This window comes from Bombus vosnesenskii, unplaced genomic scaffold, assembly GCF_011952255.1.
Source record: "Bombus vosnesenskii isolate JDL3184/JDL3185 unplaced genomic scaffold, Bvos_JDL3184-5_v1.1 scf7180000013304, whole genome shotgun sequence".
In the NCBI taxonomy this organism is placed as follows: Eukaryota; Metazoa; Arthropoda; class Insecta; order Hymenoptera; family Apidae; genus Bombus; species Bombus vosnesenskii.
Window position 1 is genome coordinate 1334810 of NW_022882953.1, and position 27619 is coordinate 1362428.

Genomic DNA, 27619 nt, shown 5'->3' on the forward strand with positions numbered 1-27619 from the left:
ATCTCCGGTTCCTTCCGCTCGATCGACCGTCTCTCCGCCTCGATAAAATCAGAAGTTCGTCTGCTCGAAAATCGGAGGGCTGATACTAATACGAGAGGAGGCCGTTGCCGAGGAAGAAACGTAACACGTAAGGCGGCAGGAGAATCGTTGGACGAAGAAAGAAATAGAGGAAAAGAAGGGAACGAGATGGAAATCATAAAGAGGAAAACGAGAGGTGAATATTCTTGATCCTTTTCGGTAGTTCCGCGGTTCGTTCGCTCCGACGATTTGCCCTCAAAACTCATTGGTCGTGGCAAAAGGGAAATGAGCCCCGGCTCTCTTTCGTTTACCTCCATCGTTCGTCTTTTCGCCCACCCTCGTAACAGCTATCTTCTGAGACACTCGCGTTAATTCGCCGCCGTTGTACGATTCGTTGTACCACGATTTGGGGTATAATTGTCAGATCTACAAGGCTCCATAACATCTTTCGCGTATATTTATCAAGTATCACCGTAGATACATAGAGCTGGAAATTAGTAATAAACTTTAGAAACGAATAAATTCTTGTACGCTGTCATAACAGTCGTTAAATATTTAATCTATTCTGAGAAAAAATTTCGAAATACAAAATAATCAAAAATTCATCCATCATCGATACAATATGAACGTGATCGATCTTGAACATTGCGCTCTCAAATTGAAATTATCAAATATTTATAAAATTTCCTTTACCCCAAGGAACCGAAAATCTTCTCGATATCGAAATAAAACTTTAACGACACGTACTTACAATTTTTATACCGCTATTAAATACTTTTATCGGATCACGCGTTACGAAAAGAACATTAAACACGGCTAAAGTATCGAGATTCATTTAGCTTTTGTTTCTTGATAACATCGACGAGTCCAATTTCGTTTTACCGTTCTCCCTCACTCTCACGCGGTTACCGTAGCCATCAAATTTCCCTGCAAAGCCGAAACAGCCTTCACAGAAAGAAGCGGAACAAGAATGAATCAAATTACACAGGCACGCAGGTGGATTAAAACGCTAAAGAGGAAAGAATTTCCATTGGCCTGAAAAAATGACATTAGCGAAATCCCCGTCGGTCCTTTTCGTTTTCACCCTTCCCCCTCTTCCTTCTCTCGTCGCGATTCTTTGTTTCTGCCAGTATACGCTCTTCCTTCTTTCGTTTCTCTATCCTCCTTCGTCATTCTCATTTCCCTTGGCCGTTTCGTTTCGGTGCGCTCGTTTTATTTCACCCGCCTCTCGTTCAATGATCCTCCAGCTCCCTTCCGACCTTTTCGAATTAACGTTTCACCACGAATCCGCAAATAAATTTCGCGAACCACTATTACCGGTCCGGCCAGGGCAAGGAAGTAAATCTCCGGATAAGAGAAACCGACCACCGTCGTGGTTATCATTGAAGAATTTATGTGATTTCGAACGTCCATTAACTAGTTTCGTATCGGTGGACAGTTAACCGAGAATAGAAATTGAAATCAAGCCGCGAGTGAATCGACTGAATCTATATAGATGAGTGTTCTCGAAATAGGATACATGAATCATCCTGATGGTATCCTGATCTTTAATTATTTCGAAGGGAACGTTCTCGATGGCGAAGCACTCGAGCTTTTCTCTTTGCCAAAAACAACGTGGAAATAGACGTTAAAGATAGTATTCGAATGTATTTGCGCTCCGGGAAGATTTAAAGCTTGGAAATTTTAAAGACAGTCTTGAGGGTTCTAGAGTTTCCAATGCTCCAGATTCTCATTGTGAGCGGGGTCAAAGACTTGATGTTAGATTCAAGATTTCGATTGGGTGTAAGGTTTCCATCGGATTTTCAAATTCAATAGGCGATTCATGAATTCGATTGGAATTGAATATTCAGTTGAGTTCAAGGGTCTGATGAAACATAAAGAAATAGAAATAGTTCGATTGAAATTAAACGAAATATATTAAATTGGATATAAAGATCCAGTCGAGTGGCATCTCAGAAAATTTTATATTGTATCGGTTTTTATATTTTGTAGCTCTTACGTTGCACGTTATAAACTCGAGCAAATACCGTAGGCATTGTTATTTTGCTAATGAAAGTAAAATTTATCTGTCAATCTACGTATTGCTTTAATATTTGTATTGCGCTAAGTAGGTTAATTTATCGTGTCACGCTAAAAATAGGATAGTAACAGAGAAGGAAAGAGAACAGAGGAGAAGTAGAAAAGATGGGTCCACGAGAAGAATAAGACGGAAAGTAAGAGAAGAGAAACGAAGAATTATAGAATTTAGTAGTAACCAAGGGTACAGTGCATTCAGGTCGAATGTTGGGCAACGTACGCAAATAGAATGCGAAATGTCAATTACGCCGTTCGTACTGTGCTTTATTAAATTCCGTTTCAGTTATTAGAGTTTGCAGAAAGTTCTGGAAATGCTCGAGACACGATACTGTTTCGTTAATGCGATACAGGAACGTAGAAAGGACGATCAACGAGTACACTTTAAAACCATTTTCATCCTCTCTTCAACAAACTTCCGATATTGTATTAGTCAGTGTTTCGATTCAATATGTATTGAAACCATAGGAAAATTGTGTTTTCAATTTCTTGGTATCTCGTCTAATCCCCAAGCTGCTTTAACTCGTGTTAAAAATTTCGTTTACGTTTTTTACCTTTCATCTTTTTTACGTCGATTTTACGTTCATTGCATTTTATAAAATATTTTACCTACTAACTTGGTTGTTTTTCAATTTTGTGTTCAATATTGGAACAAATAGGTCTACAATAATACAGTGTATCTTCTCTTAATCAGATCGTGTAATCGTTAATTTCAAAATAAATTTAATTTGATATTATGATATTATTTGATGAATAATTAATAATAAAAAATAATCATCGATCACTATTATCGACCAAACTAAGGGTCAATACAGAAATTGAACAAATTCTGAGAAAGGGGACGATTGATATACTTGAAGTTTCCGTAAAAGTATCAAATTTCGCTGTTCCAAAATTCCCAGTTCTGTTTCCTTTTAGCCGAACCTTTGTTGGGTTGGAAGCGTCTAAAACTTGTGCGAGCAGAAGACAGCGGCGTTCAATTACGAAGTACAAAGGCTTGGTCGATGTCGTCCGTTGTTCTTGGTCGGCCGTGCGTTTGTTTGTCTTCGATGAGTCCGTCTGGGGCGGATCTCCATTGTTCTTCACGGATTGGGTCTTTCGTAGGGATTAATGAGACTGGTTCTTGGTTTCTCAGACATCCGATTGAGAACCTATTTTAATAAGTTAATGATTCTACTCCTGAATTTTGTTGAATTTACCCTAATTAGTCTTCGTAAGGTTGAACACTTTCTAAATCCATTATTCGATCGACTATTCTATGAAAACAAAATTATCCGAAATCGCATGAACTGTTTTTGTCTTCTACGAAGAATTTTTCCAAACAACTCTATTCAAATTACTATTCTGATGTTTTCTTGTTCTTATAAGTAGAATAAAGAAATTCAGATATACAGTCACCTATAAAAGTCCTCGTACACCAGAAAGGCTATTTCTATTTAAATAAAGCATACGTAACACGATAACATATTTACTTTCTAACATAGATATAAAGCAATAATAAAATAGCTTTTAGACGTCTTGGCATAAAACAAACCACCTTTGGACTGAATTTTTGTGACATTTTAGTTTAATAGAAGTAGACTATAAAACATTCCTTTTTATAGAGTATACGAATATTTTTGACGATGAATTGGTGCAATGAACTTTTGGCTCAGTTATATTCAAAGGGCGAAAAATATTCTTCAAATTGCGAAGTGATTATTGACGCAAGTTCAAGGATGAGAATTTTCGGGCATCGTTTTAAATAACACTAAAGTTTCCGACACATTCGGTTGGTACGCGTAAAGCCCGACCTTTACAGCCTTTCAACTTTTTTACAACGGCTGCTTTACGTGCTTGTCCCGAAAATGTCGGTAGTGGCTACTTTACTTAGGTATCCTGTGTCTCAAGCATCCACAATTTGCGCTCGAGGAGTACGAAAACAGTGCACATAGCCGAACGAGTATGTATACAGTAATCTGCATATAGGGTGTGTTGTTAACTGACAAATTTCGTTTTCAAGCTTCCTAATTACAATTCATTTAATACATTTGGTAAATTAAAACAATCTTCCGCCAGTTTGAAATAAACAGAATTAAATGGAACGCCAACAGCGCGCAGCAAAGAATTTCTCATTTAAATAATTACGAAATCTGCTGCAATTAACCTTTGACAAAGTGTACTTACATTTTATTTTCATATCTTTTCATTTCTTTCATTTGTTTGATATACTTCCAGGTTTATTACTACCGTTTTATGACATCGTCTTCTTCCTTGTTCTCGAAATTGCCTGTGAAGTGTACTATTTTAGAGTTTGGAGCGGTGCCACGTATCTTTTTATTTCTATTATACCATTTCTTATCTCGTCGTTTTCATTTTATAACTTCAGTCTTTCCCTTAGAATTTTAAGCTTTTTCTTTTTCTTTTTTCTTTTTTTACTCTTGTATAATTTCATTTTTAATTATCACAGTTCCAGGCGTACTTTCATGTAAGAATACATTTCTGTGAAAGATCTTATCTTAAAAGACATGAGATAGGAGACACGAAGCAGAGTTAACTATATAATAAAGTGCTATTATTTCTGGTTAAGAAATCCAAACCAGGATTCGCGTATTTGACCAGAACAGCAAGTAAACCATCCTGTATACCTTGCGGACTGTGTGAGTATCTTTGAATGTTTATTCGTACACAAACAGCAAGTATGAACACCTGATCTCGAAGGTCGGGGTGTCTGCGGTTCAGCCAAAACCGAAATTACGGGGTTAATGGAAGTCTGGACGTGGTTCGCCTCCTTGCAAGGAAACGGAAAACGGAGCTGGAAAGGTATTTCACTCTCCCTCTTGTTGTAGAAAAAGACCAGGCTGCCCTTTGCCGGTGAAATAACCGGCTCTTCCTATCTTTTGGTCTCAGACTACCTTCATTTTCGGAACAAATGCGCGCAATTACTTGCTACTTTGCCCTACGCCTCCGTCATTAGAGATAAATAAGAAATCGGACTGCATTAAAGCTGAAACCGGAAGATCGTAAAAGGAAAAGCTCGCTTGCTTCGTTTGTCCATATGAAAGAAAAATCGTTATTTATTAGATAATATTTATATGCAATTTTATATTCCGCATAAAATAAATTTTCATAAATGGAATAAGGTTAAACAGTAGAAAATAAAAATACGAAACGGGAAGTAGAAAAGAGAAATGCGAGAAGAAGTTTACTTTTAATTTGTCGATCGGACACTTATATTCCTGTGAAAAGATCTACCACATGAGCTCGCTTCCTGGAGAAACTTGTTTTAGTGCAGCTACATGATAACTGTACATCAAGTGAGCATGATGCTTTTCAACGAATATTCAGGTTTGATATCGAAAGTTGCGATAGTACCGTCGTTGAAGGGCAAAGAAATGCTACCGTCTATCACCAAGCCAGCGTCAAAGCCACAGGATTTCACAGTAAGCTTGTTGCACTTTTGTCTGTCCGGGCAACATTTCTGGTTCTTGCACCGTGTAGTATGATACATTTCGCGGATCATGTATACCATGTTCAAATCCTCTGAAAAAGCATCTGCACTAAAAACGTTTTCTCAGAGCAAGCAAATTCGAGACAAAAGGTTCTATTATCATTGCTTCTACTTTATCTTATCATTTCTTGTATTATCAGATTTTACCAAAGAGAGTTATAATTGTAAATTCTTCATTCACTATTATTATTTAGTTGACTATTATTTTAATTTACTATTAGTTCATTACTATTTAGTTTAGTTCACTATTATTATTATTATTTAGTTATTATCGTAGCTACTATTTACTTGATCGTAGTTACTAACGGTGAACAATTCAGTTACCTGGAGAATAGATGAGAGCTTGATGATATTTGTGGAGTAATTCGTTGGTTTCCTCGTTGCTTAATTTAATGCCGGTGGCTATTTCGACGATACATCGAACGGTTTCGGCCGATTGAATGTTAATAGATTTGTACCAGAATTGGGAGCCAGTACCTGTACAAACGCACATACCTGAACTTCGAATTTGATGCGGCTCTTGATCTTCAACTCTGATTTGTAATGTTATTGGTCTGACTGCCAAAAATTCTCCTATAAATACCTAAATTTCACGTAAGAAATATTGGCCATGAATTATCGAATATTCTTATAAATGTCGTATAACGCAGGATTAAAGGAAATTTCGTGCAACTAACTTCGTTCAATGCCAGCCAAGGCAAAGTCCTCTGCCGTGGTTGAAGTGAGTCCGCTATTTTCCTTTGTGTCGTTCGCGCAAGAGCTCTGAGAATTCAATTAACCTTAATTAAAGCGGTTAATGAGATTGATCAATGCTTGGTCGTGTTTTACATTCGTTTCTTCTTGCGTTTCTGCAGGAACGAAGGTGACGAAGGGAAGAACTTCTCGTCGAAGAATAAGAATACGTAAAAACGTATAAAGCGCTTGGTGCTCGGAGAAACGAGCTTATTTAGTTTTAATGGCATTAATGAAGGACGAGCATGGAAGAGGACGAAGAAATTTTAATGAAGAGTAATGAAGAACGACGTTAATGATGAACTCTCGATGCATTTAGAATAACGAAACTCCAGCGATAGAGTAATTACATTAATATTAAACGTTTTCCTATAAATAGAAAATTCGATCAATATTAACGAATAATTGTTATTAAATTAATTAATAAACTTTTGTTACGTGTTACAATAGGTGAACTCGGTTGTAAAATATCCACAATATATTGATAACTGCGTGTATACAATATAATATTCACGATAACAATTATTAATAACTGGATATCATTTTTCATCGACTTGTATTTTTTTCAGTAAACTTTCTTTCTCTATGATGCACGAGCAAAGATTTGCGATCGATCTGTACAGATTTATAAATTTTACCTTTACGTTGAGCAACCTTTACAGTGAGCAAATTCGATTATCTAATATTCCTATATGATATAATAATTAAAGATATCAAAGTGACGATAGCAACTAAACAAACTGAATGCAATTTGTCTCGCATTTTTCCGATAAATTGTGCAAATAAATAGAAATCCACGATTCTGCTTTTTTCCATCCGTATAAATTACGATTTCTCGTAAAATTCCTGTTATATACAATTAAAAAGTTACGTCTTCTTTGTATAACTCGTAACTACACGGTTATTGTAATTTACAAGTTCTAACTGCCGAAGTTCCGGCGTACAGGAGGTTATAACTTGAAACTACTCGGTAGAGAGGACCTGCCGTGAAATGAAGACGCATTACGGCCTTTATGAAAACGTAGAATCGGCGATACGTACGGCTTACTTAAAACTTAAGAGAATAGATTGCCCGGAGAAAGAACTCCGTTATGCGATTCCTTCAAGGAGAGAGTGAGAGAAAGGTAGCGGGCATTTTATCGTTTTTACCAACGTAATTTAAGTGTAAGAACCACCGAAGGAACGCGTAAAGTTTAATCTGCAGAATGGGAGCCGAAACAAAGACTCGAAACATAGCGTACGTAACAAATTCACGAGAATAAGAAAATAAATATTCTGTTGCTTGCGTGTTATTCTCTGCCTACGTTTTGTTGCGCACGTTTTATCAACTAATAATATTAGAGGAGTAATAATATTATGATGGAAGTTATGGCTTATAGATTTCTGTTGCATAATTTTAGTACTTCACGTGATTAGATGGAATTGGATGGCTTGCAATTTGTAAAATTGACGTGTAGAGCTGTACCTGATTTATTATCAAACATGTTACCGTGCCATATAAAAGAATTTATCGACGCTACTAATTTGCAACTGGTTGTTTGTAAAACTTCGCTAAAGATAGATATTATATTGCTTCAATTGCAATTCTGTTGTAAAATGGACAGAGTAATCTATATCGCTTTGAACAATTCTAGAGTTTGTATATTACAAATTGATAAAAAATGCGTTATGTGAATTTCAAAACGCGGTCGTAGATTTCAAGATGCGATAGAACGGAAATGACAGGAATATTTTGAACATATAGGGCATAATGTTAGTGTGTATGAATTGACAGGAGATTAAAAGTACATCTTGTGAACGAAAGTGGGGAGGAAGGGAAGAAGAGGAATCGAGAGTCTCGAAATAGAAAAATTTCCTGCAGCTACCGCATTGTAAAAGTAACGAATAAAAATGCACATATTGATTTCTGACAGGGTAGAACAAACGCGGATCAGAGAGAATAACTTCTCTATAATGTACCCACTCGGCTCTTTTCTCTCCTTGTGTACGGCTCTTCTCGTGTATATGAAAAGGTCGTCTGTAAAGTCCTTCTCCATTCATCACTGTTCGAATGCGACTTCGCATCAATAGCGTGTATTTTCCTGTATGAAGTCGCTCAAATATGCTTTCGATGTTCGTCGCGTATTTCGGAGGAAGCGTAAAAATGTTATTGTCGTTCGATCGGATGCTCGGATTGATGCCCAACACAGGTTTCACGTTGTCTGTAATTAATTTGGAGGATAGCAAAAACGTGCCATCTCCACCTATCGGAATCACCAAATCCGCCCAATTCATAAATTTCCATGCGTCTGCTATCCTGTGCAACGAAATATAAATAATATACATATAACGAAAGTTCGAATATTATCGTAACAAATATTATCATAGCTGTAATATCGATACTATCATCGCACAATTGTCTTAAGCAAACAACGCGAATTGAAAAGTACCATTCAATATTAAAAAAAAAAAAAAAAAGGAACAAAAATATTAATTTGAAAATTTGGTAGAATTTATTTCGATAAGAATATTTTGCTGCAAATTTTTAAAATTACAAAATCGTAAATTTCTTTTTATAGAAATTAATAGATGATATAATAATTCGAAAATAATGTTTATCGTATCTGCTGAACAGTATTGAAGAAGAAAATTGAATGAATACGAGTGAAGTTAATGAATAAAAGTGAAGTATCGTTTCTTATAATATGACGAACGATGAGATACGAAATGATAAATCTATTCAAACGGTTGTCAATGCGTTAACTACAAAGATAATTAAGCTACTATCTGAAAATATAAAAGTGAGAAATCATAAAGTCATAAAGGGAAAGAGACGCGAACATTTCTGAAGCACCCGCTCCATTTTATCTTTCTTCTTTATATTTGTTGCATACAGGCGTAGCCGTTTCATCGGGCATTAAACTTTATTACGTAATAATTTTTCGCGTTACCTTTTCGTAATAGAAAAATTGATGTTGAGCTTTTTTAAAATCGCTGCTAGATTTTGTTCGCAAGTAATCTGTTGTTGATGCTCGGTGAAAATTTCGTTCGGATCTTTTCCACGTTCTTTCAACATTGACAATATTTGGTCTTCGTTCAGATTGGGGTTCTGTGATCGCAGGAACTCCAACGAGGATAGCTTCGAAACGCAGAGGACTCTACGCGGTCGATAAGGCGTATTGTTTAAACAATTAAAGATTTTCATGATTAATAGCGAAATTATTCTCGAATGGCACAAACTTTGTCGATTTAGGTTAGATTATACGAAAAATATTGAAACCTTTCCGAGCAACGCTCGGCGCAGTCACTTCAGATCAATACTAATTACACGGGAAAATTAGTTCGGTTTCGTTATGATATTAAATATTGAATCAAGAGATTGTTCCGTTGCCGTTGCTTTCAAATCAAATATCCAATGTATTGTGTAATATTTAAACACTGGCGAAGTTTCAACTTTATTGTAACGAATTATCGGCGAGTTTATCCCGTTTATTGAGGGTTGGAAATTTCGTTTCGAGCGCCTTTATAACAACATTATTGCTTGATAAATCCTGGAGTAACCAGGCACATTTACCCTTCTCGCTGATAGTTTATTTCGTTACCTAATTCAATTCTATGAAATTGAGTGCTTCGTCCGATTTCTAAAAGCATGTCCGAATATTACGTTTAAATTACGAGTAACATTAGGAAATTATAAACGAAATTAAATTTACACATAACGAAGAAAAGTGACTTTGAAGAAGACAGCCATGTATAAAAATTAAATAATTAATATAATTCCTACAATCTAGTTGCAACGAAAATGGTCAATCTGCATTTTAACGTATAAATTAATATTCAGTATGAATTCATTTTATTTGACGGACAAACGATATAGAACGCCAAATATTAAATTGAAACGCGTGATTCTAAATAAATTAATTAAGTTAAAATATATTTACTTACATTTTCCTTCAATTTTTATTTACTACCAATTAAGGATATATAATAATAATATCATTGAATTTGGCATCCTCATGATTTCAATCATCGATAAAAAAATTTGCTGATCATCTTTTTTCGTTTAAGCTTCAAAATCTTTCACCATAGTCCTTACAACCGTTCTCGGTTTTCAAACTCGCGTCCTCGTCTCAACTTTGCAAATCACATCGTCTCTCTGCGGTTCCGTAACTTGCCAGCCAGAGAGTATTCGGTACTGATGACGACGTTGCATCGAGGTATACGTGTTCTTCTCAGGATTACTCACGTGTCCTAAGTGATACTTGGCACTCAGGCGGTGGCAGAGGCCGCGTGTCTTGTACGCTGGCTTCTGGCAAACTTCGGGGCAAAGTTGCTCGAAATTTTCGTCTCAATGGACACTGACCATTAAAGCCACTTAAGGTACCAGGATCTTCTCTTAAGCTCGCTCGTACGGGGATGTTACGCCGGCCACGAAATATTCCTGAACAGCGCGCTGTCGAGATTTTAGCCGAGGGACGCTGAAGAGTTCTCGAGTTTCCTTGAAAGCCATCGTTTTATGAGCTTCGTGACATTTTTACCTCTTCCCTCATATTTCCGGATACGCAGTAACCGCTTGGATTCACCGTTTTTCTCATCGACCTGACCGTGCGATAGTTTTTTCTCTTAGAAAATAACGGGAAAAAGGAGAAGAGAGGAAAAAAGAAGGGAGAAGAAACGAGTTTCCTTGGAGAAAAAATTATAGCGAGGTACAACGCGAGAAAATCGTACCCTCGGTGGCGGCGCATCTTGTACACGGTTTTTGGTCGAGTCGAGGTGGTCTAGTCGAGTTTCCGGTAGCTGGAAGACAGAAGAAGCTCGCGGTAAACTTCGTTGAAGTTTTCGTCTCGAGTATAGCTGACCGCGAAAGCCATTTACGGTACCGGAATGTTCTCTTAAGACCCGTTGTCGCGAAATATCCGAGCGTTTTATATTTTACGAGCCGCAGACTGCTGTTGCAACTTTGCTGCACAACGTCCGCTGTGTTCGTGTATAATATTTCTTTCGCGGGATGTGTGCAATTTCTTCATTGAAGATATATTATTACCGTTTTTATTTCTATTATTACTTCTATGTGTGTAATTATTGTTCTTATACCTATAAAACATTGTTTAAAAATTAAAAAGTAAATAGAAGAAACAAATTTTTATGTACATAAGAAGCAGTGCTAAAACTATTTTAGAGTTGTAAATAATAAATAGATGTACATTTTCTGTAGATGTATCATTTATTTGCAGTATTTTAAAAATAAAATGAAAGGAATATAGTCAAAATATTGAGAAAGTATATGAGAAAAATTGCATCGTGTTTAAGCTGATAAAGATAATGTACAGGGTAAAATTACTCTTTGCGACAGTAATTATAATTACTTCTTAGCACGGCCCGAATAAACACGTACCTTTTTTTTTCAAAGCAACAAAAATATCACATTTCCTCCCTAGTCTCCTAGCAATTTTCTAAATTTCATGCATATGCAGCGGTAGCGTTTAAAATGCCTTGTTAAAATTGGTACTGCGGGACACGATAATTGTATTTCCCTAGAATTTTTATTACACTCGGCGACATGACAACGAGCCACCCGACAGTAATTACACGTCGTACGCAGGTTTTAGCTTGAAGCGGATGCTCCGGCTCAGAATTTCTGGTACGTTGGCCGTCGACGAACTTTGCAACAAACTTTCACGTCCTTTCCTTCTCCTTGTAGTTGCTGACCACTAGGACCACTTATAATGTCGCGACATCCCTACGGTGAAGAAATTTGTTTAGTCGGAACTTTCAAGCTCGGTCCAAGGAACGCTTCAACTTCTAGTCCCTCCGTCAAAATTATCCTTTCAAAATTATTGCACGCTAGGTAAAACGTAACATGTCGTGCAAATCATTTTTTATTGTTGTTGCTGGGATTCACTGGGCTATATTAACGTATTCACTGTGTCACATAATTATGCTTTATGTTAGAGCGTACGTAATTAGTGGGTTAATTAAACCTGGTTCAATTTGGGTTGTTGTTTAAAGTTACAGCGTGTTTTCATGTTGCTTTGTGAAAGTTTCAAAACGATGTTCCAGTCTTGTACTATAAAAATAAACTTCCTTTAAAGAATTTTTACGCTGCGTATTTTTATAGTAAGAAAATAAATAGACGTTGCGAAAGAGATATTAAATGGATATGTGTAACTATCATTTAGTTATTATATCTTACTATATGTATAGTTTTATTATATACAGTTATGTGAAGAAATCTCTATAATATTATATTTGTATTATTATTGAAAAGCAAATAGTGTGATTCCTGTCGTCTTCACTTTTTTATTATTTTTTGCAACGTTATTATGAACAGCCGCGGTATCGTGGCATTGTGAACATGAAAATTACGTTGTCGAATAATTACAGTTTTGACCCAGCTTAAATACCATGTCAGCACCACGAGTTAAAAGAGTAACAATAACTAGCAGGAGTGTGACGGAATGTCTGATTTGTAGCTGTATTGTGGTACATATTCGCGTTCCAAATATTATAGCCACTGTTGCACGGATAGTTCCTTCCACTGGTATTGTAGGCTTTGTCGACATTTAAGTAATATCGACTGCACGCATTGTTACAATTCGGAGAGTACCGCGCGCAAATCTCGAGCGATCCTCCAGTTATCGAGCACCCGTAGGTATTATTTATCCTGCCGAGCTGATGGCTTTTGGGGGTCCAACAGTCTGCTGTCGACCAATATTCGTTCGGATTTCTCCATCTGTTCGATAGAACGTGACACCAACTATTGGCAAATGATTCGCAAGAATTTATATCAGTGGCAGTCGAACAAGTAAATCTTGGACCGTTTCTAAGCATTTCGCATTGCGTCATACAATGGCTGGTCGATGGGCGAACGTTAGCACAGTAAGACAGGTGGCCGCTTATTCTCGCGTTCGAAGAACAGCTTTCGTTCGTTCGAGTACAAATCGCTCTGCGATTCTTCTCAATTCGCGGTCTCCCGAACCAGATAGACGAACAATTCGATATTATCGTTTCTGTTTCAAATATATTCCTGCGTGGTTTCCGTGAATTCGTGTCGGTTTCTTTATCAACAGGAAGAAAATCCGCTTGGCCAACACAGACACTTCGCCTTTCATTCCGTTTCTTATTTTGTTTTTCATCGGTATTTGCCGTTTCGAGAACTTTGTCGTCTTCCTCCTCCGATTCCTGCACCGTCGATAAGCTCTTCTTACTTGCAAGCTCCTCTTGCAACATTGAAATCGTAGACGTCGTGACTATTTCTAGATCGTCGTCCTGTTCTTCCGATTTCAAGGATACCGTGTCTTCGGTTTGCGAACATTCGGCTATGGTTATATTTGGACACGTTTCTTGACACATAGGACCGCCGAATTGCGTTTTGATCACCTCAATTGGTATACACGGAATCGTCGCTACTAGACGAAACAAACGAACGTCTTCACCTTTGCCGTTCTTCTGAAACGATTGGTGGAATTGGTCTGAGGAGATTTTTCGCTGACAGCTTTCGGGAAAATCCGATTCTGTTACGTTCACGCCTTTGCATCTGTACGCGCGAAGTATCGCACATTGGTCCCCGTAATACTCTGGTACGATCGTTCCAGGTTTTGGTTCTGTTTCTTCGTCGGCTTGTAACGAGGACGGCAGATTCGTCATGGAATATATTTCCGTGGTTATTTGTATATCATCGGTTTCGATGCGTAATTCAGTCGAAGCGTCTTTAGTTCCACTCTTCATCTGGTAATTCGATCCTTGACAGTATTCTATTTCTGACCTTAGCAAGGATGCGTTTCCATGTTCTTTTAATTTCTTTATCGAACTTTCTTCATTGTCAGTGGAACTGTGTTTGGACTTAAAAATGGTATTCGTAGCCATTATTATTGTATTTTATAGTAATTTTTTTTGCAAGAACCGTTTCTTTGTTATTCTTGTATCTTTGAAGGAGCGTTTAATAAGATAGATTATACCTGATATCTATCTTTTCTGTAATCTTTAAATGACATTTTTGTTCTGATACATGTTATTACGTTATTTGTAAGGATATTTATTTAAATACATTTTTTAAAGTTTTGCTAAGTAACCACTTTTTGGGGTCAAGCATCGTTCAAAATGATAATTTGTACTGGTAGCTTCACAAAGATGTTCGGCGTATCTCTTGGGTATAAGCTTCGTTAACTGTAAACATGATGAATTACACTTACGATTTATCATGTGTGTCGTATGTTCCAAGTTTTAAGGTTATAAAAAATTATGTCATTTATCCATAAAGAACTTGAATATGTTTACAGTACAGTTCCATCTATGTAATGAATACAGGAATTAATTATAGCTCCTTATTGTTGCACTACTTCTGATACTTTTCTCATCCTATAGTGGTAGCTTAATATTATGCTTGAATTATTTCAAGGTTAACGATAGGATACAGATATAATAGTAAGTAATAGTAAGATATAATATTTCTAGAATTATAAATATAAATATAACAAAAAATAAAATTTGTATGTCATTAAGACATTTTACAATTAGATAAGGAATTATCGACTAAAATTTACAAGCTTCAACAAATTATTCAAACGGAGTATCCAAAAACAATATCCAACCGATCCTTTCATAATCTTACTCTACACTTTCACAACACAATAACTACATATATATATATATCAAAAGACTTCTTACCACTGATTGAATCATCGCCTCTTCTTTCCGCAAGGTCCGCACACATGATTCGTCCCTAAAAACCCGAAAACCTTTATTCGAATCAACCATACTCCGTATAAGATCTATATTTCAGTAGATAAATTTGTAGACATGGCACCGTTGGTCGTGTTGTTTTCATTCTCTGGCGAATAATTTGTTTCGGTCCTCTCATAAGTCGCGTGGTTGACCGACGCGTACATCGATGAATCGTATGTATTCCTCGATGTCAACGTTCGACGGTACACGGATGGACTAACGGTAACTCGTCTTATTCGTCTCTGATGATCGTAGTTGTCATATCTCGGAGACTGTCCTTCAGTGGCCGCCACCTGTATAGAATATTCAATTTCATCGTTCCGTTTTGTCTGACCATTAATTTCCACCCCTGCCTCCGGTGTAACCACGTTCAATGAATATTCAGCGGAATTCATCCGTTGATTGGTTACGACGGAAGTAAGACGCAAGCTTGTACTCGTACTTCGCTACCGTTCGAATCTGACGATTGTTCTTCATCCTCGCCATTTCCATCCAGGTTCGAGTGCAATTTAATACTCATCAGTACCTGCCGCTTTTTGTTGCCTACTTGAAACTCGGACAAGATCTGCGTCAGAATCGTGTTCGACGTTTGCATCTGCACGCTCACGTACATTTTCTTCCCGTTAAAATCTCTCGAGAACTCGATCGGTGCTGCACGATTGTCGACATCGGTCACCTCGTCGACTATTGGCGCTACGATCAATTCTTCTTTAGGTTTCTTTGGCGTGTCCATGGCAGTTTCGTCTATCGTAGATTCATCTGGTATGGGAACTTCGGCTGTTTCAATGGGCGTTACATTAGAAGTTTCTAAAACTTCAGAGTTTCTCGCGGGTGCTTCTTCTATGGATGATTCTGCTGTGGTTGTTTCAATCGCAGGTGTGTCTGTATATGTTGCTTCGCTGTCTGTAGGACCATCGGTTGGATCTACGGTCGTTTCATCCTCGTCTATAAGTGGCGTTTCTGCAGATGACTCAACCAAACGTACATTCTCCTCCACAGGTTCTTCAATATTTGGTTCTTCATTAGGTGCGTTCAGAATTACATCAGGTGCGTTCACAGTTGCATCAAGTACGTCCACAGTTGCATCAGGTACGCCCACAGTTGCATCAGGCACGTCCACAGTTGCATCAGGTACGCCCACAGTTGCATCAGGCACGTCCACAATTGCATCAGGCGCGTCCATAATTACATCAGTTGCAGGAGGACTTTCTTCTCCGATTTGAGAAATTTTGGATAGTGGTTTATCTGGGCGTGCCATTCCTTTCTTCGGGATGCACGAACAAAGATCTGCTACCGGACCAGTCACCTCCGGCACAGTTGAACATATTATACGCACTTCCCTGATCAGCGTACATTGGACACCTTTTCCGATCACCGTGGATTTTGATCTCATTCTTTCTTGCTTTACCATGTCTCTTTGTACATCTTTTCTTGGAGTCGATACTCCTGTTCTAGCATTGACTTCCGGTCTTCCAGGCGTGAATGGTTGTCTTTGATTCAGAGACATGGGTGCCTGTTTTGGCGTTATAGGGTTTGGCGAAGGTTTCTTTTTTGACGAAGTAGCTGATTTTCTCGGTGTTTTCATGTTTTCTTTAGGAGAAGGGCGCAATGTGGATTCCATTTCTTGAATCCTAGGACACTCTTTTCTTTGAGGAGGCATCCTACTTTCATCTGCATACGGTTCTAATCGGTTCGCGGTTCTTATTCTCTTGTGATACTCTATACTTTCTGTGATGTAAGGAGCAGTCGTAGGATCGAGTACCGCGCGAATGGAATTCGCTTGAACGCTCACGTCTAGTTGTATGTTAGTTCTATCCGTTTGTTGGTCTTGAGGAGTAAATTGACTCGTCGGCTGATTTTGTTGCTTAGTTACTTGACTTCTCGTACTGTTATTTTCGCGATTGCACACGCCCGATGGTTCACCGCGCTTGTTCAGAGTCGGCTGTTTTTTCTGTTGATTGGAAGTATCACCACCACCCTTTTTGCGAACGCTACCGTGTTTGGGATACGGTATTTCTTTAGGAGCTGCTTCGTTAGGAGAATATACGTTTCTGTGAACGTTTCTGCTAAGATCAAAATAGCACTCCCTCTCTGATTGAATCTGTTCTTGCGTGTCGCAGTTAGGTTTCCAATAATCATCTGAAGACAGGTGATAAACTTTAGAGGGAAATATAACTGGGATTAATTAGAGACTTTGTGTAAAAAATGATCGAATAAATGTAGAAATACGAAATATTCGGATTTATAAAAGGAACTATTTATTTCATGTAATAGTTACAAGATAGTTTGTCATATATTGTTAGTATTCCATCGCATTAGAAGTATTAGGAGAATTTAACCCTCACACTGCATCCCTGGGCGATTCGCGTCCGTGTCATTTCTTCTTTTTCTTGGAACTGCAACGAGCGGTTACAGATTCCGTTTTACGTGTACCCTAAAAAAATTTGCCAGCTATGGAAACTGCGAGATGTCAAATTCATACATAAAATATGAAAAAATAATTGATCGTATAATTAACAGAAATCCAACACGAGACGTTCTAGTACATGCAGTGTGAGGGTAATGCAAAAGTATTTTAAGGGAGAGGCGTACTTTGACACATAGGTGTTTGACATTCAGGCAATCCAGCGAGGCCGTCGCAACAGACATTTCCACAGCAATGCATATCGCAGTTGTTTGATTCCTGTCCTATTATTCCTTGCCAACACGTCCCTTCGTACATGCATTCGCTGTACATTTTCGATTGATTGCATTGGTTTGCACATGTATTTTCCTCGCAATTTTTCATGCATGTTCCACACGTGGAACGATCCTTCGTGCTCTTCTTCGAACGTTTCAATTTCGAAGATTGTTTCACAATCTGGCCAACACTCGTCGTCACCATTTTGACGAAACATTTATACGTCTCCTGTACCTGTTTTCGGATATCGCTCAATAAGGAACGTTCGTCTGTTTCGCATTGCTGACTACAACCAGTTGTCTTTCTCTTCATGTACATGTCACTTTCCGTTTGCGCTCTAGAAAATGGTTAGAAAATCATTTAAATGCATTACACTATAAGTATTACAATGTAAGTACTATAAGTAATGATTGAATATATTCGAATATTTCTGCAGAACAAGTACTCTTCTATCGCGTTTCGATTTGTCTAAATTGGAATCACAGTCTATTTAATTTTGGTCAAAAATCGATAGAATCAAGAATTTTAAACTATCACAGTTCAAGTGTTTTGACCGTAAAAAATACTGAATAATAATATATCTCAACATTTCGATAATCAATTGATAAATTAATTTCCACGGAATCTAGTTATGATTAATAATTAGACGCGATTTACACTTAAAATCCTCGAATTATTACAAGTGAAAGGAAGATCGAACGTATAATATAAATTCATAATTAACTACTAATCGTAATAACAAGCTTTTACACTTTTCAATAGATAAATAAATAATAAATACAACGTAAATATCGAAGTTGCTCCGTTATCGTTGTAAAGGCTTTAATTACAGCGAAAAATTATGTTTTCCTACGTTGTTGCAAACTGTTAGAATAATCCTACGTATCCTATATAATCCTAGTATAAATTCTACGGTAAGTTGCATCAATATTATACAATCTGAAACACGAACAAACTCACTTGCAATCACGTAGATCCTGAAAACTCACGTTTGACTGCACGATGCCTATCATCTCAGGGCTGAACGGTTCCTCGGGCATCTGTTCGATCGTGTAATCATCAAGATACATGTTCATGCTCGCGATTCTATCCGAACAGGTGCGTTCCACGGCACCTGGCCGACCTTTACAACTGGAGCTGCATTTCGGCTCGCTCTTCTTCGATTTACTACGACACCTCAACAAGTCAGACTTGTTCCTTTTTACGGCGCTGTATTCTTTCCTCGGAGCGTCGTCTTTCAATAATCCTATCGAATCGTCGCATTGAAACGCTTGGACGGAAGTCAGGTTGCTCACGTTTGCCACGCTTTCGCCAATTTCCACGAACAAACTCGCTTTGGACGGTGTGCACTTTCTCGAGCAGAACGAACACGAAGAATGATCAGTTCTCGCGCAATTTTCAGTTCCTGCGAAATGGACGCGCTGCAGACACTGTTTGCTGGACGTGTGACAATCGTCGGGAGGGAAATCGCATTTTGGCTCGTTCTCTTCGTGAACTACGCAAGGTTGTTGAGAATTCACATCGAGAGGGCAGTAACAATCGTCGAAGCACTCGTTTTTAGGAGAGAAATCCGTGTTCTGCCACTTTTTACACGAGCCACAGTCGTCGTCCTGTCTTTTCACAGCGTAGGGTTCGCAGTTCCCGCAACAGTTCTCAAAGGTGCAACGGTAGTTCTGACGGTTTCCAGCAATTTGTTTGCTCCTAGGTTTAATTGGAAGCGAACTTTTTCTATTGAGAATAAACTTTTTCTTGGTTTTAGGTTGTGAGATACCCGCTGTGTTCTTACTTTTTACCGGCTCTTGGTTTGCTCCTGGAAAAGAATCTTCTTCTTTTCTGATCAGATCTTTGATTGCTGCTGTAATACAGTACATGTTTCTTCGTGTGAAATATTTGAGTACAATCTTAGTATAGTATTATGAAGATTTTTTATGTCAAAAGAAGTGAAACGTGTAAAAAAGAGCTTTCCTGTTGTATCGTCAATTTCTGTCATTTTAGAAATGTTCGGATATATACAGAATTAGAAGCACAACTATGAAAATAATTTTAGCTACATTAACAATCACACGAACAATTTAAATAACATAGATAATTAACTAGAAAGAATAGGAAAGAAAATCGCTGCACCTTATGCCATATATCGCAGAAAAATATTACTCCACATTATCTCATTGTCATAATTACCACGCTAAAATTATGTACTCACTTGTTATAGCAGTGTTTAAAAGAAACGTTGTACACCGGTTTTTCCATTCCAACATTTTCACACGTTGGTTGTCGCGAGACAACGCTGATGTTTATTCCGCTTTTGCAGTTTCTGTACGCATCATTAGCTCTATTTGCATCGTATTCAATCACGCTGTTCCCATAATTATCATAAGACAGATTTGGATTTTCATGTTGGCAAATATTTTCACCCGTGAAATTGCTCGTGTTTCTATCGGGACAGCTTCCTTGGTAGCTCGAATCTTTTCTGTGTTCGTACATTTCCGCGTAATTTTCTCTCTGCTGGTTCCCCCTTCGATATTGCTGATTTCGGTGGAAATCCCGTTCGCCACCGTTTTTCACCGACTCGTTCGATCTTATCGGACCGGTTCCTTGCTTCCTTTTCTTCTCGTTTGTCAGCTGCTGAATTTTTTCGATGTCGTTGTCGTCGAATGTGCCCTGCCGCGATTCTTCCGATCGATTTCGTTGTTCGTCGGCGTAAACGTTCCCGTTGAAATCCATCAAGCGGCTGCCCCGCGCTGAAATCTACCGGCATGCAGCACGTTTATTTCGAGCGGGTGTGCGATTACCGAACGGCTGGACGATCATAGTGTATTACCGGTATTATTGACGTAGGCCAAAGGGCACGTACAAATGGCCGGTAATCTCTGAAATAAATTAATCACGGTCGATCGAGATCACAGACTGGAGAATGCTTGTGGTGGATAGGCTAAGGGTGGTTCGCTTTTTAGCGCATTATTATCAATCTGCGACGGTCACGCTGCTTTGCCACGTTCACTCTATGGGTTCATTGTGTCCGGTAAAATGCGTAATGCGCTCTCTGCAAACGTTTATGTGCGTTTAACGTCAGACATGATGAAATATACGTATAAGGTAGATTTCTGATTATTAAGCGAGTTGTTTGTCGCTGTCTACAGTACGAGTTATTTTTATACATAGCGAGCTGTAAACCATGACGGTGTTAGTCAAGATTTTGTGGATTTGTACTTAGTAGAGTTGAAAACATCGTATCTTTAATCGATTAGGCTATAACTTTATTCTTTGTTGACGGTACGTTTTCGTGACCTAAATAGAAAAATATGATCAACTGTTCACAATAATAAATGTAGGATATTATTTCATGAAGACTAGCAGTAGACAAGCAATACACCACTATGATTCTCAATCTACGATGGAATATTTTATTATATAGTTTGGTACTTAAATGTCTCACAACAGATGTCATATATTGTCTCATTTTTTAAACATATTTGCACTATCACATTCCTTAAAGCGTGTGCATTCATTTACTTATATAACTATTTATTCCAAAATTATAACAATTAAAATATACCTATATATTTCAGTAATAATATATTTAAAAGGCAAGAAGATGGCACAGATATTTTAGATTGTATAGACTATTCAGACAAAAACTTAGAATGTTCTTTGGAACAACTTTGAACATACATTAATGATCAAAGAAATAATAACATGTTTTGCAATGTTTCGTCAAAAAGTTTCTGACATAAACTCAATCCGAATGCTTTTTCAACCACGCATCTCTCACACTCCATTTAACTCGCTTAACTCATGCAAATAGTTCGTTCACCAGAAAAATACATTTCCAAATGCTGAGTATCAAACTATCCGTAGCTGTAATAAAATTTTACACGAATGTTCACAATCCTCTGTGTGTATGACGGCAATGTAGGAAACGAATGTCCACGTGGCCCAGTAATACCAAAAGTTCGCGACGATGCGATGGTCCAGTTAGTCACATTGTCGAAGCAGCGAAAGGTAACGTTTACTTTGGAACTTGTACAATTTGGAATTTTCCGGGGTTAGTTGTCATTGCCGAATCGAGGGAGGCCGAAGGTTTGGTTATGAGAGATCGGGAAACATTCGCGACTGTTATCGTGAGGCGCAGTTATCGCACGATGTATTTTTACGCTCGCGAGCGCTCGCGCGTGCGTGCGTTCCCGCGTCGCAGAATATTCAAAGGACACCGAAAACAAACGTGGCGCACGACCAAAAATATATTCCATATTTTTATAGCACGTTCAATAAATATTTTGAATGTCTATCCATCCGCAAGCTTAAAAGAAGAATTCTATGAATATTTGTCAAATATTGCGAACATCATGGCTGCGATATATGTATCGCGTGTTCACGATGAACGCGGCCGCGTGATATGAATACGTTATATATTCGGTGCATCGAAAAACGCTCGGATTACCATGGAAATTACCGTCTGTACGAATGTAATTAATGCCTGTGCGTATTTTGCCACCGATATGTAATGATAAATATGGCGCGCATAACGCGACATTGCGCTTTCGCGAAACTGCGATTCTGTTTAGAAAACACGGTAGAAAATGAAGAATAGAGGTGGGAACGATACTTTTCAATGGTAAATATACGAAAGTTTTATGTAACAATATTTTTAACATTCTTTCGAATAAAACTGATGATAATTTTTTATAATTTCCATATCTTCAAACTGAGGAATTTCAATTCATAAAATTTGTTATTTGTTGTATTAAAAATTCGAATTGCAAAAAATTTGAACAACGTTACCAGATATTTGAATCCGTTTCCGATTATTTTTCGATATTTCTTATTTCAAGTATACTTTCTTTTAATAATCAGGGAGAGTGTGAGTGAAGCAATGAAATTTAAGTTAAATGCCCCTGATTTGAATTCCGGTCCTGATTAATTTCTAATTAAACTGTAGTTAAATGAGACAGATTTTGATAGATCGATGAAAAGCACGCGACGAATAATCTTCTGGGAAAAGATCATGGAAAATGCAACAGGCAAGAAACCGCTCGTGACTCCTGAAATGCAAGTTGGTTTCCTCGTGTACACCATCCTCGTACATTACGCGTTCTCGTATTTCCTTCAATAAACATAGCTACTACATGATAGAACGTACACCAATTGAACAATATATATCCTCAAAACTATAGATTTATCCAGTGAAAAATATAAGTATATCTACGTTTCTCTCCACGGTATTAATGCAAACATGTATTCATTACATACTTCATTTGACGTTTTACATCAGTGAAAAGGACAATGATTCGCCGACATAATTATTTCAGTAAGATTTAAACACATTAATACAAATACGTGTATAATACAATTAGCTCGATAAATTCCATTTTTAACAATATCAATAACGTCTATAAATTAAGACAAAAGCCACGTCTTAATTGTCAACTTACCTTTTACAGTTTTATACGTTTCACATTTTAATCAAAATATACACTTTCATTGTAAGTAAAGTATATATCTTGCACCAGCGTGGATACAATTCTAAAGAGACCATCGCCGTTTCTTTAATCGCGTAGAACGCGTGGTTTCTTTTTCTCCATTGTATCCGTGATTCTTTTCTCTTTAATCCTTGTGTTTTTTTTCCTTCTGTCTTTCTCCAACGATGAATTCGACGATGTTACCATGGCCACAATTTCTCGGCACACAAAAGCCTCGGGTACAGAAAACGCGCACACCGAATGAAACAGCGAAGCGAGTGGCACACCGGTACACGCATGGTCGCATTGTCGCGCAAATTGGAAAAGGAAATAAATCATTGAAGGGACTTAAACGTTCGCGGCTTGAACGTTTACTGTTGGCCTGCGTCGACGAGCGTGGAAATAATAGTGGCGTTCGCTTCTAATTAAACTGGCCGATGCACGGATGCACGCGAGCCGGCCGCTTAAAAAATTTACATCGACAACGAGGTCCCTGTTGTGCTCTCCTCCGCCCCTGTTTCGTTTTCTCGCGTGTATATGCGCGAGCGCGCGCGCGCTCTCACGCGACCTCGAACGAGCGCTGCGTCGCGAACAATACTGAATATTTCACTGTAACGAAGGGTCATGGTTCTCGCGTCTACGGGTCTCGACGTATCGACAAAGGTGAATTTTTGCGTTCATTATAATTTTGCATTGTTTACCGGCGGATAATTCCACTCCGACGAAGAACATGGTCGCTCACGGTTCGGGAGAACCAGCCGGATTGTAATTTACGGCTTTCAGGTTTAATTCGCCGCCGCTGCAGTCTTGCTCCAACAGTAGCTTGTTGGCGTTGTTGTTGTTGTTATTCTTTCTCTACGCTTGAAAGTGAGTTCCTCTTTTTTAATAGAGAAATTGAAATAGCGGCTCCGCTATGTGGCTCACGAGAGCAACGAGCAAAACGAACACTGAGTTTAAATTAGCTGATTCTTTTTCGCAGATCGAACTGTGTATTAGTACTGTGCGTTTCTTTTTATAATTCTGTTACTCTGCGTTCTTGTATTTTGTTATGGCAATGATAGATACATATCGTGTTCCTGATTTGAAAACGAAACGAGACTCGAAATTTCTGGATCAAATTTATGAGGAAGAAAAATAATTGTTATAAAGTAGGATCGAATGTACGCATCGTATTAACTCAATGACCGCATTTGCAATAAGAGTACGTAATTAATAATTCAAATTGATGTTGTATTTAGTAATGTACGTTCTACGTGAAATTTAATTTAATATGCTACTTTTATTCGTGTATGGAGTAGTTCTTGGAACAGCAATTAAACGAACAGCTTATCAAGTTTCAGATGCAAAAAGATCGATCTTGAATATATCCACACCGCTTCCCTGTTCCATTCTGTCTGTCTCTATTTTACATCAATCTTTTAGCAGCGTGTAACGGTCGTAAGTGCAAAATTTTTATAAAAGAGGTGTTTGGAGAAATTGTTCCATTGACAACACAAGATTTCCCTCCACGTAATTAGATCTTTGTACGTCTTCAAACAAATAGAGTTCTTCGTTACGATACTCGATAATTTTCTAACAAATAAGCCATAAACGTCGAATGCTCATCTAGTTTCTCACAAAATTTTCAAATATACGCAAAGCAAAAAATACATTACCCAATAAATAATACAAAAACGACGTTTCAAATAGCAATTATTTCTCGCTCAACAATCCCTATTAAACGATGCACTTTCAAATTAAAAATCTTTCACATGTCCATCGTTCGGTAGACGATGACAATATCATTGGAGGTGTCGTTCCTTTCGAGACGAGTTCACATGACGGATCACACTTGACGAATCTGCCGACGAAACATAGCTTGGTAAGCCATGCAAAAAAGCGTGCAGTCTGGCAGATCTGTAGGGGTTGAGGTGGTTAGCTGTCGCGTATAGTGATGGATGTCTGGAGGTTAAAATTTTGTAGAATTTCTACCGCATCCTGCTTCGTCCTCCCTTCATCGCGAACACCCTTCCCTTCTGCTCTCTCGTATATTTGTGAATCTATCTCCTAGTACATTTGCACCCTTCGAGGTGGCCTAACTCACGCGTGGGGTTGGTTAGGCTTCGAGGGAAAAGGGTCACGCATCGCAGAAAGGAGCAGACGTTCCGTCCCCGCTTTTCCTTCTCTCATCTTTATCCTTCCCCCCCCCTCTCTGCATCTCTGTTATTCTTTTTCCCTTTTTCAGGTACACTTTTTCTTTCCTTTTCATTCGCGTCGTTTCGTCTCTTCGTTCAACCAACGAGAGTCTACGAGCATCTTTCTTAAAAAAAAAAAAAGTAAGCCATAAAATTGTATTCCACGTTTTTCGCAAAAAGGGGAAGGATCAAGCAACCCCCGCGAAAACGGGGAGGATCCCCCATGTATTTTGTAAAGGTAATCCGTGGGTGCTTTTCATCTGCGGAATGAAACGTCTCGAGAGGACGGGGAAGCACCGGAAGCCGGATAAATTTCATCCTGCAGGTGCAGAGCCGACGGAAGTTCTGCATCTGAAACGCGAGAACCTTTGCTTATACTTTTATTCCGCGTATAATGTGTAATTCAACCGGTTCGGATGCAAGGAACCCGTAACACAGAACGCAGCTTAAAACTTTATGGTCGTCTTACAGTTTAATGACATCCTAATGTATGTTGAACTCTGGATAGGTATCTACTAGTGAGTATTAATTCCATATTTTGGAAATGACAGTGTCTAGACGGAGATACGTAAATGATTCAAGTCTAGTTAGAATGATAGTTATCAATTTTTATTCAAAGGAACTCTGTATCTTGCATTCGTTTTACACTTCCTGTTAACATCTCTAATATCAAAATTATTTCTCTTTTAAATCTAGTTTCAACCAAACTCAAATTATGTATAAAATAAATTATGCCAAAAAGTGCAATTTTCCACGCTAATTTATAAAACCCATTAATATAAAAAACATGAAAAATGCCAGGACGCAATAGTGATATGTTAATGTTACATGAAGAAGTTACTATTTATGAATACGTCACTCTGGCAATTTTTTAAATAAATATACGCCATAAAATTCCACGAAACCACTATAATAATCAAGATTTCTCGTTTTCGCAAACATATTCCCTCTATGAAGAAGAAATTAAAATCCATCGAGAAAACGTTCGAGTGTTCTTTCGGTAAGCCGCGCTGCACTCGATTTAATCAACGACCGATCGATCTCACCTCGCGTATTGAATCACGCCAGTACGTGCTGATACGCGCAGATACTGTATGCATATGTATAGGTACGCTTAAGGGTACGCATTTGTCTTAACGCAACGCGTAAGGGAAAAGCCCGGAGATGCGCATGATACACCGTAGAGTGGGGCTCTTGAGACACCAGACACCCTCTCGCTGTCTGGTCACACGGCAACCCTTTTTAAGTGGCGAGTATTATGTCACTCTTGTGCTTTAATAGACACCTACGCTTCTGCCCTGCCCTGCCCCTAGTCTACGTGTTCAGACTGCGTGCAAAAATGCTTCCCTTTGCGAGCCGAAAAATAAAACGCGGCTCGGAAGGGGCGAGACGCGCCGGAGGATGTCGCGCCTCCTTTCTATTATGAAAGATACCGAGGACCCCTGCTTGCCGTTTTCAGTTACCTTCCATAACGCTTTTTTAGCGGCGGCACACCTGGGGACACGTAAGTCTGCGCACTGTTTTCTTTTTTTCCACCGCGTCGTTTGACGTTCAACACCATAGAAAGGATGGCTCCTAGCCGCCAGCAAACACAGCGGAAAACAATTCCGGACTATTCAACTTTCGACTGCAATGTCCTTAGTTTATTTCGACGGAGGTTTTTGAAGGCAGCGCAACATTTTTAAAATCGTAACAGTTTCAGTAACTTTAAGTTTTGGTAATTTAAGATTTTATTTAACAGTCGCGTTATATATTGGGGTAGTTTTACGTTTACAAAGAAAACAAGGCTCATAACACGGAGATACACGTGGTTCGAAATAATAAACTAGAAATTTTAATCTTTAGAATCATATTTATATTTGCTTTAGTTGATCGGTGGGTGTACTATTTAGACATTTTCCGATGCGTGTAACAGGTTGTTCGTTATAATAATATTGTTGGACGTATCACAGACGTCTGTTACCTCGAGCAAGCTTCTTGTTACCAAAAAAGATTAAAACTCACCATAAAAACAGACCACGTTGTGTCCGTAAAAAAATCTGAATATTCATGAACCCTTCATAAATTAATCTTAATTTAAGCAAGCGAATCATAATTAAATACGAGTCGCAATAAAACCCGCATTTTCCTCTCTATCTAAAACGATTTACGCGATTAAAGGCGGAGAAAGAGGTAAAACAAATTGATACGGAAAGACGAATCATGTAGGAGGGTAAAGTAGAGAAGAACTCTTGGAACGGTCGGCTACACCAGCCTCAATTACGCGGTCCTACGTAAAATGTGCAATTTT

The 27619-nt window shown here is 38.2% G+C and overlaps 2 protein-coding genes across 5 annotated transcripts; both read right to left on the reverse strand.

Moving 5' to 3' along the window:
* Nucleotides 1-5235: 5235 nt before the first annotated feature.
* On the reverse strand, nucleotides 5236-8688 carry LOC117234363 (NAD kinase 2, mitochondrial-like). Its single transcript, XM_033495486.1, has 4 exons — nucleotides 8277-8688; nucleotides 6259-6343; nucleotides 5906-6164; nucleotides 5236-5613 (listed from the first exon to the last, which is right to left on the reverse strand). The coding sequence occupies exons 1-4, from the start codon at nucleotides 8636-8638 to the stop codon at nucleotides 5384-5386; spliced, it is 936 nt and encodes a 311-aa protein (XP_033351377.1). The 5' UTR covers nucleotides 8639-8688; the 3' UTR covers nucleotides 5236-5383.
* A 5442-nt stretch (nucleotides 8689-14130) lies between these two features.
* LOC117234327 lies at nucleotides 14131-23716 on the reverse strand. Of its 4 annotated transcripts, none has more exons than XM_033495426.1 (8): nucleotides 19900-20420; nucleotides 19483-19551; nucleotides 18657-19397; nucleotides 17609-18033; nucleotides 15459-17173; nucleotides 15099-15309; nucleotides 14960-15014; nucleotides 14131-14458 (listed from the first exon to the last, which is right to left on the reverse strand). In XM_033495426.1, exons 1-7 carry the CDS (start codon nucleotides 20418-20420, stop codon nucleotides 14971-14973), a joined length of 3726 nt encoding a protein of 1241 aa, XP_033351317.1. In that variant the 3' UTR covers nucleotides 14131-14458; nucleotides 14960-14970. The 4 variants fall into 4 exon arrangements, with proteins under 4 accessions (XP_033351317.1, XP_033351316.1, XP_033351314.1 ...); XM_033495425.1 differs by lacking the exon at nucleotides 14131-14458 and adding an exon at nucleotides 23173-23716 and having other exon boundaries at nucleotides 14971-15014; nucleotides 19900-20739; XM_033495423.1 differs by lacking the exon at nucleotides 14131-14458 and adding an exon at nucleotides 22947-23716 and having other exon boundaries at nucleotides 14971-15014; nucleotides 19900-20739.
* Between the last annotated feature and the right edge of the window lie 3903 nt (nucleotides 23717-27619).